Source organism: Anthonomus grandis, chromosome 6 (genome assembly GCF_022605725.1).
Source record: "Anthonomus grandis grandis chromosome 6, icAntGran1.3, whole genome shotgun sequence".
Lineage (NCBI taxonomy): Eukaryota > Metazoa > Arthropoda > Insecta > Coleoptera > Curculionidae > Anthonomus > Anthonomus grandis.
The window spans coordinates 4574476-4587482 of NC_065551.1; the positions used below are offsets into that span (position 1 = coordinate 4574476).

Below are 13007 nucleotides of genomic sequence, written 5' to 3' on the forward strand. Positions count from 1 at the left end.
ATTTCGAAATTACTATATCAAATTAAATTTTTTCCAAACAAATCTTAAAATCGTTTAATTTTTGGTCAGTTTTTGTCCTTCTCTAATAATATCAACATAATAAAATTGGCCAGCAGACTGGGTACCATAATTAATAGTACGGGATAATTAATAGTATGTTTTGACACAACAAACAAATCCGAGCGTCAAACACGTAGTCACGTACTATTGTGATCAGCTGAAATGGCATCATGGCGGCAGACGATAGAGCGGGAATGGCGCGAGAGATAAAGAAAGTGTGAGAAGGAAAGAGAGACGCGAAGTGGGAAATATAATTCTCAGGAGCTGTACGCTCCACGCTATATTTATGGTTTTAGCTACATCGCCCCATGAAAATCGTCAGATAATATTTTTTCCGTAATTCCTAAAGGATTTCCTTAAAAATAAATCAATCACGCTCAAGTATTTCAAGGTTAGGTCTTTTTTTTCCAACTTTGTGACTCGCTCATTTTCTTACGCCACGCTCAAATCGTCAGATTATTGAAATATACATTCTCCTTCTTGTACTTACCTTACCATGTCTTAATCTGACGCGCTCGAGTTTTCTGATGATATTTTTTTTTACTAATCTGACGGACTGTCAACGCACGCCTCTATAGTAAGGCTCCATATATGGTAGGGATACATTATAGAGTATAAGGTTTCTTCCTATATGATTTTCTGACACGCTCAAGTAACGCGTACCTCTCCGTACCATAATACATTGACTTGGGTCAGTATTAGCGTTCTTTATAGCTTGACATGCAAATATGTTTTATTTACAATTAATTTTACATAATAATTTTTTAAATCATTGTATCTTTTAATCTGTTGAAGTTAGGTATAGCATTCCTTACATGAAGTTGTGTTAAAATTTTGTGTAGAATTGGAAAATGCATAAAAAATATGCAATTTCATTTAAAAAAAGGTAACTTTGGTTTCTACTACTGTTGTGGTTCCTCATGTATATGCAATGGTAACTTCCTAATGTAGATCTGAAAGAGATCTATAATTTTTATTTGGGATACTTTTTTAAGAACGTGAATTATTAAGTTGTCCGGGACTTTTTTAAGACACTGTTTATGTATATAGGACAGCGTTGCATGACCGTGACTTGTGCTAGAAATACTGTAGAATATTTTGAATTTATGACAATGTTTGTCCTTAAGGTTGATTTTTAGAGTCTTGATTTGCCATTGAGTCGTCAGGATACTAGACCATATATATACTTTTATACTTACTCCGTTATTTTCTAGGGTCTTAACCTGTTTTTTGTCCTAACTTCTTGTTTCTGAACTTCTTCTAACTGCCCCATTGCTACAGTTTGTATAACCTTCTCCAGGCAATTGAACTTTTGAAAATGTTTTTTTTTTAATTTAAAAATACGTATGGGGAAAATAGTGCATATTACCACAGAACTATTTACACAAAATTTGTATTTTCTTTTGATAATGTAATATAAGTAAAACATACTAGACATATGGTTTTGGTTCGTAGTTTTATTCTTGTATAAACAATTACAAAAGTGGTTGAGTATCTAAGTAACAATAAACAGTATCTTCAAATGTTTTAGTCACGACTGCCCTTTGGATTGTATCCAACTACCAAATATAGTGAATGATCACCAAATATTAGCGAGCAAATTAATATGCTTTTACCATTTAAATAAACCATTATGATTGCCATAAAACGTAGGCATATTACCAAAAAGGTGTAACGACGCCAAATTAAATTTCTCGGTTCATAAAGCTTCTCCCTCTCGATCTCCGGACATCGCACCGCATGCTCTGCGCTCATCAGACCCGATCCAAAATTCAGTTACGCATTTAAGTTTAATACGTTTATGTCAGTTTTGTTTATATTGTTCGTACACGTGAATTTTCTTTACAATATGGCCGACGAAAATTTAGCGGGACCGAGTTCTTGTGCTCCATTGTTGAATTATTTATTAAGGTCGGATAAAGAAAGCGATATAATCACAGAGCATACGAAAAAACGTCGAAAGCAAGTACAAAATTTTAATTATTCTCAAACGTAAACATAAAATGCCGGGAAATGACTTGAAAATTGAATTAAAAAATTAAATCTTTCTTCGCGCCAATTTTCGATACACTTATTTTATCGACGCGCGCATGGACGCTGGAACAGCCAACTTTACTCTTACTACTTTACTACTTTGCTTTATTTACAAATGCACAATTTTATTTATGTGATTGATTTATTGTTTCAAATATGTATAGGCGCTGTTCATAATTATATAAATGGAATATTAAACTTTTTCCCCTATAGTCTAGTTTTTTAACTAGTAGTAAACACTAAGTAAACACTAGAAGGGTTATTTGATATTTACACCCCAAATAAAAGTGACTATTCCCAAAAATCCAATTTATTAAGCCGACTACTTTACAGATGACGTAATTTTTATATGAACGCGACCGAAGAAACTCTCATACTCATTAAACAGTCGCAGCAGTTTTTCCTTTTTTTTTTAATGGTAAACACAAGCACAAGAGGAATGTCCTATGTCACTCTTGGAGTGGTGCTTGCGCGAAGTTTTTTGTGGGCATTTATCTTGAATCGCTGTAGGTTGTATGCGTCGGAAAATATGTGAGGTGGAAGCCCGTTCCACAAAGAAGATGTTCTCCAGATGAATGAGTCCCGATACAGCGACGTCCTTGGGGTAGGCAGGTGGACTCGATGTTGATGAGCAGCAACTGCTAGACGCGTCCTTCTTGCCGGAGCAGCCCTGGGTGGAATCAGGCCTGCCAGCTCAGAGGAGCACTTACCGTGATAATAACGGTAGAATAAACAGAGATCAGCCACCTTTCTCCTGTGCTCCAGACTATCCAGACTCTTTGTCAGTTCTGGTTTGTCGATAAGACGAATAGCTCTCTTCTGTATAGAATCCAGCAGGTTTAAACTATGCTTGGGTGCAGAGTTCCAGGCATGCGAGCAATACTCGAGGGAAGGGCGTGTTTGAGCCTTATAAAGAGTCAGCAGCTGTTCTGGTGTATACAGTTTTTTCGTTTTGAAAAGCACTCCGAGTTTTTTGAAAGCTACCCTGGCGACCTCGGCAACGTAGTCATGCCAGGACACACTGTTGGTGACCTCGACTCCTAGAAGATGTAAAGATGATTTCATTGGCAATGTTTTCCCTGTCATAACCAGCTCCGGGCCACCAAGGTTAGTCTTCATCGTAAATACTGCAGCCTGCGTTTTTTTAGCGTTAAAATTGACCAAATTGTTATCGCCCCACTCCAAGATTGCTCTAATATTGTTGTTGGTTGAAGCTACTTGTTGCTGCTTAAGATTCTGAGAACTTGCGGCTGTCGTTGGTTTGGCGGACTTAGATGTAGAAATAAGTGTGCTATCGTCCGCAAAGCTGTAGATTGGATTGACAGTGGTTCCTAGCAAATCGTTGATATATACCAAGAAAAGGGTGGGGGATAGAATGCTTACTTGAGGGACTCCAGCGTTAATGTTAAATTTGACGGAGAGGTATATATCGACGGCTACTTGGATTGTTCGTTGTTCAAGAAAACTTTTGATCCAATTCAATAATGAGTTTTGTATGCCGACTGAGGAGAGCTTGGTTAGTAGTCCCTCATGCGACACTCTGTCAAATTTCTTGGAAATGTCAAGAGCGACTGAGCGGGACTCGCCGTGCTTCTCCATAGCCTCCGTTCACAAGTGTGTGACGTAGGCCAGAAGATCGCCGGTGGATCTAAGCTTTCGGAAGCCGTATTGATGATCGCTGATTAGTCCAGATGATTCCAGATATCTTAACAGTTGTTGGTTGACTGCTTTCTCCATAATCTTCGATATTACTGGAACTAGTGCAATCGGGCGGTAATTGGAGGGCATCATCTTCTTACCGTTTTTGGGTACAGCTTGCACTCGAGCAGTTTTCCAGCTTGTTGGAAATTGGCCCTGCTTATACGATGCCGTGAACAGTCTACATAAGGGAGGAGTCAATTCGTCTGCACAACGTTTTAGTATTAGGGCTGGAATTCCATCGGGTCCAGAAGCTTTGTTGGTGTCTACGCTTTTAAGAATTTTATTTATAATTCGTTGGGGAAACGACATTTCTCCCATCGATGAATTCACCCTTGGCAAATATGGCGGTGTTTTGCCTTGCGAGTGCAGAGTAGGAATTGGACGCGAAGAGTTTACACAGTAAGTTGGCTTTTTTCCTTGCTGTTACCGCGATAGAACCATTATCTGCTGTTAGGGGTGGCAAGGCCGACTTAGCAAATCCTTGACTAACGGCTTTCGATACCGGCCAAAAAGATCTTGTGTCATTTGGGCAGTTTAGCAGTTTGTTTTTGATCCTGTTGTTGTGACTCTCTTTGCATTCATCAATAATTCGCTTGCAGCTATTTCTGGAGGCTAAAAAGTTCCTCCGATTTTCGATGGAAGGATGTTGACGCCATTTGCGATATGCTGCATTTTTAGTGTTTACTGCCTTTATGCAATTCAGGTTGAACCATTGCTTGTTGTTTGATCCGCATTTAGTAGAAAAAGGGATATAAGCTTACATTCCTGCCAAGATCGTCTCTATAATTTGGTTTGCACATTCTGAGATGTTATTGGTTCTAAAGCAGCCTTATGGCGGCATTTGACCTTAGCTCGGCCATACTGCTGACTTAACATTTTGGTGGTATAAACTGGGTTTTTTAAATTATCTGCTTACATATACATATAAATTTCATCAATAAATTAACAACTTTCTGAGTCGGTGCTAAAGAAGTGGATACAATGTTTAAATAATTAGTGGTATCGTTAGTTTTATTTAAGTCAGAATTTGGTGACACATTAAAGCTAGAAGAAAGATACTGTACCTACTGTAGATACCTCTTTGTGGGTAGATCAAAATAATCTCTAAGCAATTCATATGCGCAAGGGGATATAATATATAACATAAAAGACATTACTATAGTTGATGGGCAATAACGTTTTTGCTTTAAAATAAGTATAGTTATTTGGTCTATTACTTGATTACAAATGTCAGTATCTTTTTTCATCCTCTAAGTTTTGTGAATCAGAACTTTCCAATAAATTTAACGCCTGTTTTAAGACATCTGAATTTCGGTTAATGAAGTCATGAAACTTCTCTAGAGATGAATAGTATGGTTTATTAAGCTCACAATAATCAGAAGACTTAGTTAATAGATTTTCGAGTTGAGACCACCTACTTAATTTCAATTCGAAAGGTAAAATCCATTTTAGATATTTTTAAAATTATTATTATTGTTTTTTTAAAAAAACTTTAACATGTAGGTCGCTATCTATTGATATTTGATTAATAATATCTATACAAGCATCATTCAAGTTTAAAGTATAGAAATATAGTTTTGTATCCCCAACAATTTTTACATTCCACAGGTCAGATATTAGAATTTTTTCCGAATAATTACTCATAAGATCTTGAAAATTTGTTATGAAATCAAGTTGTTTTTATGTTCACTATTTCTTTCGTCTGGACTTTTTCTAGGAAGAGGCACTTGTTTTTGTTAAATATGCAGGTAAAGTTGGAAAAATTTGAGGCACTGCTGAGCAAACTAATCTTGCTTTAACTCCAATCTTAGTGAGTGTGCCATCAGGTAAAAGATAATCATTTTCGCAGATAATATGATTCGGGTACAAACCACAGAATATTGAGTAGGGGTCCAATTATCTCTAGGTATGGCTTTTAGCCATTTAATTTTAAGTTCATCTTTGGGGAAGCCAAAAAATGTTTATAAATAAAACAAAAGCTTCATTTTTTTTATGTGAATAAAGCATTAACCTTGGCTCTTATAAGTTTCTAGTTTTAGTGCAACACAAGATATTTACAAAAAACACAGATAAGAGCACAACACAAAAATCTTAAAAGTGATATGTAAAATAAACTTGAAAATCGATAAATAGCACAATGACCCACTTAAGAAGCCGGCCTGCTCCACCTGTTTCTGATTACAAACGAGGTCTATATCTTTATAACCATTTATTACTGTTTTTATAGTATATAACACACCGACACTGGCTGGGAGATGTTACTAAGACTTAGTAAGTTCTTAATAATAACTACATTCACTTTCCATTCCGAAATTTCACTTAAAAACTCAAATTTAAAAGAGGAATATAAATGATCCCCTTTAAGTCCCATGAGAACTGAAATGAAAACGGATCTGAAAGCCATGTTGCCGATGTTATCATTTCGCGGCTTGAGTAAAGTCGGCTGTGACGCTGGTGCCACGATCACAAGTCAGTGGCGCTCGACGGGTATTAATTCAAATAATTGAGAAACTGTACAATCTGAATAATCACTACCCTTCTTCTTACGATTAATGTATGACCAGAAATAACGTGGGTTGTCACACGAGTGTTATTTTCAATTTTATTTATATGTTGTTGACAACAGGTTTTATGCAACTCTTCACATTGTTTTCTTAGGTTTGAAAAATGAATATATTTAGCTTGATTATTATTTTCCTTAAATTTTTGAGCTAGCTTTTTGTTAACAATTAATTTACGGAGTTCAGAAATAAACCACACTGGAAACGTGGATGTGCGATAACTCTAACGGAATAAATGTATCAATCAACATATAAAGGAATCTCCAGGTTTTAAACATATTTTGAGTTATATACAATGTGCATATACATGCATGTATTCGAATGCAACTGTTTGTGAAATACTTTTTTATTTAGACGAAAAAGTTTTTGATACTGGTGTGTCCATCACATTACCTTCTTCAATCAATTTTTTCCATCTTTATAACTACAAAACTTATTAAGATGTTATATTTGCTAGTTATTTATCATTATTCAAAATATTTTTTAAACCTTTAAGTGTTTAGTATGTGAAGGTTGTATTATTGCATACGAGGAGACATAACAGGCTTTATTGGATACATATGCTACAAATTTGGCAAAGAAAAAGCCTTTATATAGGCCGCATAGTTTGTTCAACAATCTTAGTGTATAGTTTCATGTCGACTTGTTTACCATGGTCTTAAGTACATTTAAAATTCTTGTATTTTGTAAATGTTAGACTTTTGGTTAATTTATATTATTTGAAAACAAAATATGTAGGATAGCTATTTTATTACGTGCGTATATCTTTTCTCAGGCAAAGGCTTACTGCGGTAAGTGAATTGCAAAGAAGTATTAGAGAGGCTGTAGCCTACTTAAATCAAGCCAATTTTGTATCCAATGCTATAGAACATTTAGAAGTTGTTTATAATACATGTATTATTCAAAATGGATATTGAAACCTTACTTTAAACTTTCTGTTTTTTAAGGTTGTTATTTTTTACTTATAAATAATCATAATAAATTTATGTGACTAAGTGGTTTAAATATCATTCTGTAGCTATGGAAACGACAAGCGCGGATAATAACTATTATTATTTCACAGCCTACTGCGGTAAAATTCTAAATTAGCAAAATTTGTTCAAAGAGGGTTATTACTGACAGTTGAAATTATATCACTCTAATAAAGTTCCAAATATTGTCTACTACTTTTAACTATAAGATTTTGGTATAGGACATATACTACAGTAGCGGTCAAAAGTAGATAGACAAAGTATTATTTTCATATAATTGTTTAAAGATTTACCCACAGGTCCCCTAGATTTTAAATTATTGTTTTTTGTAAGGCGGTCTATGAAAAGAAGACGGTCTATTTTGCTTGCTATCAGATAAAGCAATAATATAAATACAGGGTGTCCGCCAATTAATGGTACATGGAAAAACCACAACTCCTGATGTAAAAATATTATGATTTAACTATATTTAGCTATATCCAAAAGTTGATATTAACTGAGATACAGGGTGTTAAACTTAAAACTTTTTTTTTTGTTTTTCCCCATTAACTTTAACAAAAGTTAACTTTTTTTCACAAAAATTTGTAGTTAGGGGTTTTTTAGGTCGAGAAATTAATTTTTTTAACAAATTGAGTGTACAATGTAGGGAGCGCTGTCTGCGACATCTTTTTCTCTTTCATAAGGTCATAACTTTTTTGTGCTTAACTGTATTTAAGTTTTTATTGAAAATAATACTTTTTTCATATTTTTTACGTAAAAAAGGTATACTACTTTCGGGTCGCTCAGAGTCGCTGTTTTCGAGATATCTGCCTTCAAATTATTTAGTACAGCAGCTCAAGCAAGCAATAATGTCTTGTTACTCTTTACCAATCATTTTTTACATCATAAATAATGTTTTAGTATAAGTCATTGAGAATAATGCAGACAAAAATTGGATTATCATTTAATTAACTTTATTTAAAATAACTATGACACTAGAAAATCTATTGAAAGAAAATATCATTAACGAAAACAAACTTAACTATGCGACTGATAACTTTTCCATTTTGAAACTGTGACGAGATTTAGTAAAAAAATAGATCTGCTTTTGATAAAAACTGTTCAAAATGTCTACCATTCACTTCAATACATTTAACAGTTCTTTTGCTGAAAGATCTCCTAATTTAAAAAAATAATTGTTCGTTTCATAGCTTTTGTGTAGCATATAAAATTCTCTGCCATAGTTCTTCTCTGGAATTCACTATTTCTTTGTAAACGAGCGACTTCATATAGCCCCATACACAAAAATCCAGCGGGTTAAAATCGGGACTTCGCGCCGGCCATGGCCACTGGCTCCCACGACCTATCCAGCGATTAGAAAAACGGTTGTTCAGGTACTCTCTGACAGCTCTAGAGAAGTGTGCTGGCGCTCCGCCATGAAATACATATGTTGCCTTATGTCCAGCGGAATATTGTCGAGAAAATCTGGTAAATGTGTTTCTAGGAACTCAAGGTAGAGTTCCCCGTTTAAATTGGGCGGTAGTTCGAAAGGGCCCAATAAATGATTATCGATTATACCACATCCTACATTAATTTTGAATTCATGTTGGAAATGACGTTCGTGTATTGAATGTGGATTTTGTAAAGCTCATGTGTGTTTATTTCTAAAATTGAAAATGCCTCTACGTGTAAACGTTGCTTCATCAGTAAATAGTATCTTATTCAGAAACATGGGGTCGGCATTTATTTGGGCACAGCAAAAACGGGCAAATTCTATCCTGGGCGCAAAATCATTTTCTAATAAATTTTGCACAGGAGTGAAATGATAGGGATAAAGTGAAATATTTTACAAATAGATGACTTGCCTACTCCAGTTGCCGCAGCAGCATGTCTTGCACTTATTTCCGGATTTTCAGCCACGCGGACCAGAATTTCTTCTTCTTGTTCTGGAGTTATAACCTTCGGGCGCCCTGCGGAATTCCGTTTAGGACGAAATGTACCTATTTCTCCTAATCGATCGTAAAGATTTTTGAAGATCTTGAAATCAGGTTGTCTTCGATTTGGATAGAGTTCTGAATATCGTCTATAGGCTTCGCGTCCATTAAAATTTGCCTGCGCATATACACACAACATATCCCTCATTTCGGCATTTGAAAAAAGATTGTGCCTCGGCATTGTTTCTCAACTTACGAAAAATTTAAAAGTTCAACAAAACTGTAAACTGGATGCAAACTCACAGAAAACACTAATTAAATATTTTCTGACAACTTTAAACTAATCAACAAACAACAACAACATGGCGGTTTCCTAACAACTGCGTCTCTAAAGTTCATTTGCTTTCTCATAGCTTGCTTTAAAAAAGCGAATTATTTGCCGATTATATTAATTATTCAGCCGGGGTCGAGTGCATGGTGCACTAAATAATTTAAATACAAATATCTCCAAAACGGTAACTCTGAGCGACTTCGACTTAGTATACCTTTTTTACGTAGAAAATATGAAAAAAGTATTATTTTCAATAAAAACTTAAATACAGTTAAGCACAAAAAAGTTATGACCTTATGAAAGAGAAAAAGATGTCGCAGACAGCGCCCCCTACATTGTACACTCAATTTGTTAAAAAAATTAATTTCTCGACCTAAAAAACCCCTAACTACAAATTTTTGTGAAAAAAAGTTAACTTTTGTTAAAGTTATTGGGGAAAAACAAAAAAAAAAGTTTTAAGTTTAACACCCTGTATCTCAGTTAATATCAACTTTTGGATATAGGTAAATATAGTTAAATCGTATAATTTTTACATCAGGAGTCTGTGGTTTTTCCATGTACCATTAATTAGCGGACACCCTGTATAGCTGGTCAAAAGTAGATAGACAAAAACAATTTTGGAATAATTTTTTTGTCTAAATATTTATAAAATAAAATTAGTATAGTATTGCTTCTCTTTAACTCAAGGTGCAACATGCCACGCGGAATTAGATTCTCTCTCGATTTAAGACAACGCATTATTAATGCATATCGCGCGGGTGATCGTCAAATTAATATTGCTCGTAGATTTGATGTTAAAAGAAAAGCTGTTTGGGCAATTATCAAAAAATATGAAAGGACAGGATCATTAGAGCCAAAAAATAAATCTGGCCGACCAAAAAAATGGACATTAGAGCTGTACGCATATTAAAACAAATTAGCCAGAATAGCCCTTTCATGACTTCTCGTCAAATTCAGATAGAATTACAGGCTCTAGGGATTGGTAATGTGTCCTCGAGGACTGTAAGACGAAGGTTGGTAGAAGAGAATCTATATGCATGTAGGCCAGCAAAAAAACCATTGCTTTCAAAAAAGAATCGCTTAGCCCGATTGGAATTTGCCCGTCAGCATATACACTGGACCAAGCATGAATGAAAACGTGTTTGCTGGAGCGACGAATCGAAGTTTAATTCCGATGGAATTCAATATGTTAGACGTCCTTCTGGCCAGTGTTTGAATCCCAAGTACACAAAACCCACAGTTAAGCATGGAGGTGGATCAGTGATGGTTTGGGGTTGCTTCTCAGGTTATGGAATGGGCCCGTTACATCGCATAGAGGGCATAATGGACAGGTTTATGTACAGGGATATTCTCAGAGATGTTGCGTTGCCCTATGACGAAGACAATTTACCATTGAGATTCCAATTCCAGCAAGATAATGACCCGAAGCATTCCTCCAAAATTATGAAGCAATTTTTCGAAGAAGAAAAAATACCAGTTTTAAAATGGCCATCCCAGTCACCCGATCTTAATCCCATCGAAAATTAATTGTAGATCGTGATATTAGGGATACAAACTATTCAAATAAAGGTGAATTATTCGAACGGTTGCAACAGAATGGAAAAATATTGGTTTTAAACTCATAGACAATCTTATTGAATCAATGCCATGTAGATGTCAGGCTGTAATAGACAATAATGGGTATTTTACAAAATACTAATATTGTAGATGGTTTAGTTTGTAATTAAAAAAAAATAGTTCGAAAATAAAAGAGTATTGGTTATTTTTTAAATTTGTCTATCTATTTTTGTCCAGCGTATATTTAGTTATTTCTTATTATTTACAAAATTAGATGATTGTTTCTAAAGAATGTTATATTATTTTTATACATGTTTATGTTGCCCATAATATACTTAAATATCTTTATTATAGAATTTTTATTTCCTTTGATTTTTTTAAAAAACCATTTGTCTATACTTTTGGCCATTACTGTATATATGGAATATGAATGGCTTTTTTTGCTCTTTTTAAAAATACTATATGTATTATATACAGGATATTCTATTTAAAAAAACTAAAATACTGCGATTGGAAATTTAAAAATATATCTTATTACCTGAGACATCCTGTATAAATTTAAAATACCCGGTCACCGTTGATCAATGGGAGGTAGTCCTGGTAGGAATATTATTAAAAAGTCTTAAATTCTAGCTTAGTTTTAGTATACCGAGTATACAGGGTCACACTGTATATACTTGTGTCACACTAGTCTTACACTGTATACCGAGAACATAAATTTGCAAAAAAAATACAAAACCTTAATTTCTGCCTAAACTACACAAAATTCGGATAGGTAGTTTTCATGAAAGTTAACCTTTATTTCTCCCGAAGAAACCTAAAAATATACGGGGTGTCCCATTTAAAATTCTGGTGTTAAAGTCAGTGCAGCACTTTTTGAACACCCTGTATTGATGAAAGTCAAATAATTTAAAAATACACTTAAAACGAAAACACTTCTGTAAGAAATGTTTTTTGCACACCCTCTAGAGTCTGGGAAAAGGTATAGGCCCCTAATAAAATGGCCACTCTGTAAGTTAACCTTCATAGTAAAGAAAAAGTACTTGAAATAGAGTACTTAATATTAAATCTAACCGATTTTATTCTAATTTACTCTCTATCTCATTTGTAGCCAACGTCTTGAGTTAATGCGCGAAATGTACCACAACGAGGCGGAAATGTCACCCACTTCACCCGACTACAACGTGGAATCGCTAACAGGCGGAGATCCCTTTTATGACAGGTTCCCCTGGTTCCGCATGGTCGGTAGGGGATTCGTCTACCTTAGCAACTTGTTGTATCCTGTTACTCTCATACATAAAGTAGCTGTCGTCAGCGAAAAAGGAGACGTACGCGGATACCTTAGGGTTGCGGTACAAGCTGTCATGGATGAAGATAACTCTGACCAAGTGGGAGTTAGACAGAGTGCTAGGATTGCTTTTGAAGGAACGCCTAAAGGTTAGTATATGGAATAATTTCATATCGCAGACAAAAGTTAACAAATTTTTTCAAACATTCCTAAATTATAACAACTAGATCGTTTTGATATTTTTTGAAAAGTTTTTGATATTTGATTTTCAAAATATCCATGCATGCATGCAATTATATGCTTGCTCGTATTTGACGTGACTGATGGTTGATTTTAGCTGCTGCCGGAGGTTCTTTAACAGCGTATTGTTCGTTCATCGCAGTCGAGCCAATTAATATGCCATATTTAGCACTAAACTTAAGCTATATTTAATTAGACGTAGTTATGCATAACACGACCAAGCGCCAAAATATCAATTGTGGGAAAATATAATTAAGTTTCAAATGACCTTAAATATCGATAAATTAGAATACAGATCTAATTTTTGCAAGCTGTATCAAAGGCACTAGTTCAAATAATACTATGTAAGCT

At 34.7% G+C, this 13007-nt stretch overlaps 1 protein-coding gene across 7 annotated transcripts in view; it reads left to right on the forward strand.

The window, feature by feature from the left end:
• Positions 1-13007, forward strand: part of LOC126738014 (kinesin-like protein unc-104) — a 227573-nt gene that overhangs the window by 134245 nt on the left and 80321 nt on the right. For all 7 annotated transcript variants that reach the window (XM_050443167.1, XM_050443170.1, XM_050443171.1 and 4 more), the window contains one exon: positions 12240-12565. In XM_050443167.1, the coding sequence (XP_050299124.1) occupies positions 12240-12565 (326 nt within the window). The remainder of the gene's footprint in view (positions 1-12239; positions 12566-13007) is intronic.